General features: G+C 43.4%; 1 protein-coding gene across 1 annotated transcript in view; it reads right to left on the minus strand.

Annotated features, from left to right (window-relative positions):
* Nucleotides 1-7: 7 nt before the first annotated feature.
* Nucleotides 8-2745, minus strand: part of prkcba (protein kinase C, beta a) — a 49600-nt gene continuing 46862 nt past the window's right edge. The window contains exon 17 of the mRNA XM_005746979.2: nt 8-844. Coding sequence (XP_005747036.1) covers nt 692-844 — 153 coding nt within the window. The 3' untranslated portion in view covers nt 8-691. The remainder of the gene's footprint in view (nt 845-2745) is intronic.

The following is a 2745-nucleotide window of genomic DNA, read 5'->3' on the forward strand; positions in this document are numbered from 1 at the left end:
CCCACCGCATACGTACACAGTGCCATAGAGAAAGAGATTAAGCTAGAGAAAGACGTCTTTAAATATCTCTGCCGAAACAGGCATTTGGGGTGGGGGGTCTTTTTTTTTCCTTTTTTAATTTTTCTTTTTGCATCAATTTGGAAGACGAAACGTGCTTAAGACTAAGTTCAGGACTAACTTAGACATGAGGTTATAAATCAGAGCTTTTTGAATTCAAAACCAACCTTGCTCCAAACCGCAGCCTGCACAGACACACGTGTGTGTGAGTGAGCATGTACATATTGATCATTGCAGGCTCATGATGCAACTTCCACAGGCTGAAGAGAAGAAAATCAAGTAAACAGACACTCTTGTTGGTGATCAATAGAGCACATACACACTATTAGCACATTCACTGTGACTCTTGATCACCGCTCTTCGTACTGACCGGCTCACTGTGAGGTACTGGGAATGCTAACCACCTGGAGTTTTCTGGAAACTGGCAACCAGCGGGCTTTGTTTCACACTGCTGTCTGTGTGTTTGTGGAGCTAATGTGACGGTTTATGATTGCCCAGTTTAGATGCTGGTGTGGGTCGAGACTGAAGACGGCGCGGCTCTGAGTCCTGATCTGATGCTGGATGGGTCTTTAATGAAATGTGGCTGGGCTGTACAAGCTGGAGTAAAGTCCGGCCTCTAACCAGCCGGAAGTCATCAGACTTGTATGATGAATTCTGGGTTGGTGTAGGAGAAGCCTTGAAACTCGTTCTGGTCAAGGTTCATGATGAAGAGCTTGTCTGTTGGCGTCAGCTCCACCACCATCTTTGTAAACTCCTTGTCGAAGTTGCAGACGTCTCTGCGTGTTTTCTGACACACACACGCACAAAAAAATAAATAAATAAAAACAGAAAGAAGGAAGAAAGAGAATAAAGTTAGAGCGTATTTGTAAAAGAGGTTTGTTTGTTTTTTAAAAAGGCGGTTCAGACAGAGGGTTGACAACAAGGAATCAGAACATCTATGTTAGAAAAAGCACAAAGATGAAGCGTAGAGGAGGAGGCAAATACTTGTGACACAAGCAAAGACACAGTTTGATCATTGCCAGAGGTGGGACAAAGTCAGTGTCTAGTGCCTGAAGTCTAGAAAGTCAAATTCAACGTGCAAAATCATGTGATGAATTCAAAATCAGTCCATAAAATACTAAAATATCCTGAAAACCTCCTTCAATGAGCTGCGGTCTGGTGTTTTTGGCTTAAAGTTTATAGGCCTCAGCTCCACTTGCTACTCTTTTTCTGCAGTGTAAATGACCAATGATGGACTGATTATACATGTCCACAGTCATGACACTTTAACTGATTGATCCTGAATCATCCAGGTAAGTAAATCCTAAAGATTGATTCTGGTCATCTGGATGAGGATGTACACTTCCTGGACAGGGAGGAACGCTGGTTTGAGTGCAGAGTCAAGAAAGCCATTTACATGGAAAGGGAAAGGGGGAGGGGGGCCCTAAGGGTATATCTTTTGCCATCTTAAAATGCTGAGATTGCAGCCATTCCACTCGCCTCTGTCAATGGGCCCCAGGGTGGCTTGCCATCACCAGTGTGTGAATGGGTGGATGACTGAATGTGTAGAGCGCTTTGGGGTCCTTGGGGAATGGTAAATGGCCTGTATTTGTATAGCGCTTTACTAGTCCCTAACTCTCTGTAAATGGTACTCATGGTCTTTGATCAATAGTCATGACAATTTGTGCATTAATGATCAAGGAACTGACCTCACAGCCCATTGTTCATTTATTGGGCTGGTTTCAGTTATTGTGCAAATGTACTGTTTATAAGGTTGGGGAAACCTGCAGTCAGCTGAGACTGAAGAAGTCACCTGGATGAGTGACTCCTGCTGAAAACGCTGCGGTCAGGTGAACAGAATCAACCTTTTGGGATTTAACTGATTCAGTTTTTCATGCTTTCAAGTTTGATGTCAGCAGCTTGTAAGAGCAAAGCTTTTAAATCCAAACTGATGATCTGAAGTCTGCAAAAACGCTTCGTAGAGCTGAGGGCAAATGAAGACTCTTGACCCCTTGAGTTTGTCTTAATAGGGAAACTCTGAAATGGTCATAATGTGATTATATTGATCAGGTCAGCTTTAGTCTTTGGGTTGAGGTGATATAAAGTCATTTCAGGTCAAAGGACTTAAAGTTACAACAATAATCTAACATTCATATGAACACTCAAACTGATTTGGTATCCTGATATCCTCACTTTTTCTTACTGGTCTTTTAAGGTTTCCTGTCATCATCTGTTTCAGTGTCCATATGAGCATCTGGCAATTTTTTTTATGAATCAGTCGTGTGGGCTGCGTGTGCGTTTTGATGTCAGAGTCCAGTGTAGTCCACACCTCTGATCACTAGTAAAAGGTGGCACCACCAAAACTGTTAGACTGAGCACAACAGATCAGATTCCAAATAGACTGAGAAAGCAAGTGGATAACAAACAAAACACACCCTGCGGACGAACCCAGAAACACAGTCAAAGAGACCACCCTGAACAACTTCAACAGCACAGATGCAGAAAGACCCAAGACAAACTTCCAGAGCCAGAGAGAGACAGAGGAAATGTTCCAGTACAGAGCAGACGAGGATCGATAAAAGAGACCTGCTGAGGACCAAACCACAACCGAAAGGATTTCACACAGGGAGGTGAAGCAGTGAGCCCAAGACACACGAGTCACTCACACACACACACACACACACACACACACACACACACACACACACA

Source organism: Pundamilia nyererei, unplaced genomic scaffold (genome assembly GCF_000239375.1).
Source record: "Pundamilia nyererei isolate P.nyererei 1_Seehausen unplaced genomic scaffold, PunNye1.0 scaffold00186, whole genome shotgun sequence".
NCBI classification, from domain to species: Eukaryota; Metazoa; Chordata; class Actinopteri; order Cichliformes; family Cichlidae; genus Pundamilia; species Pundamilia nyererei.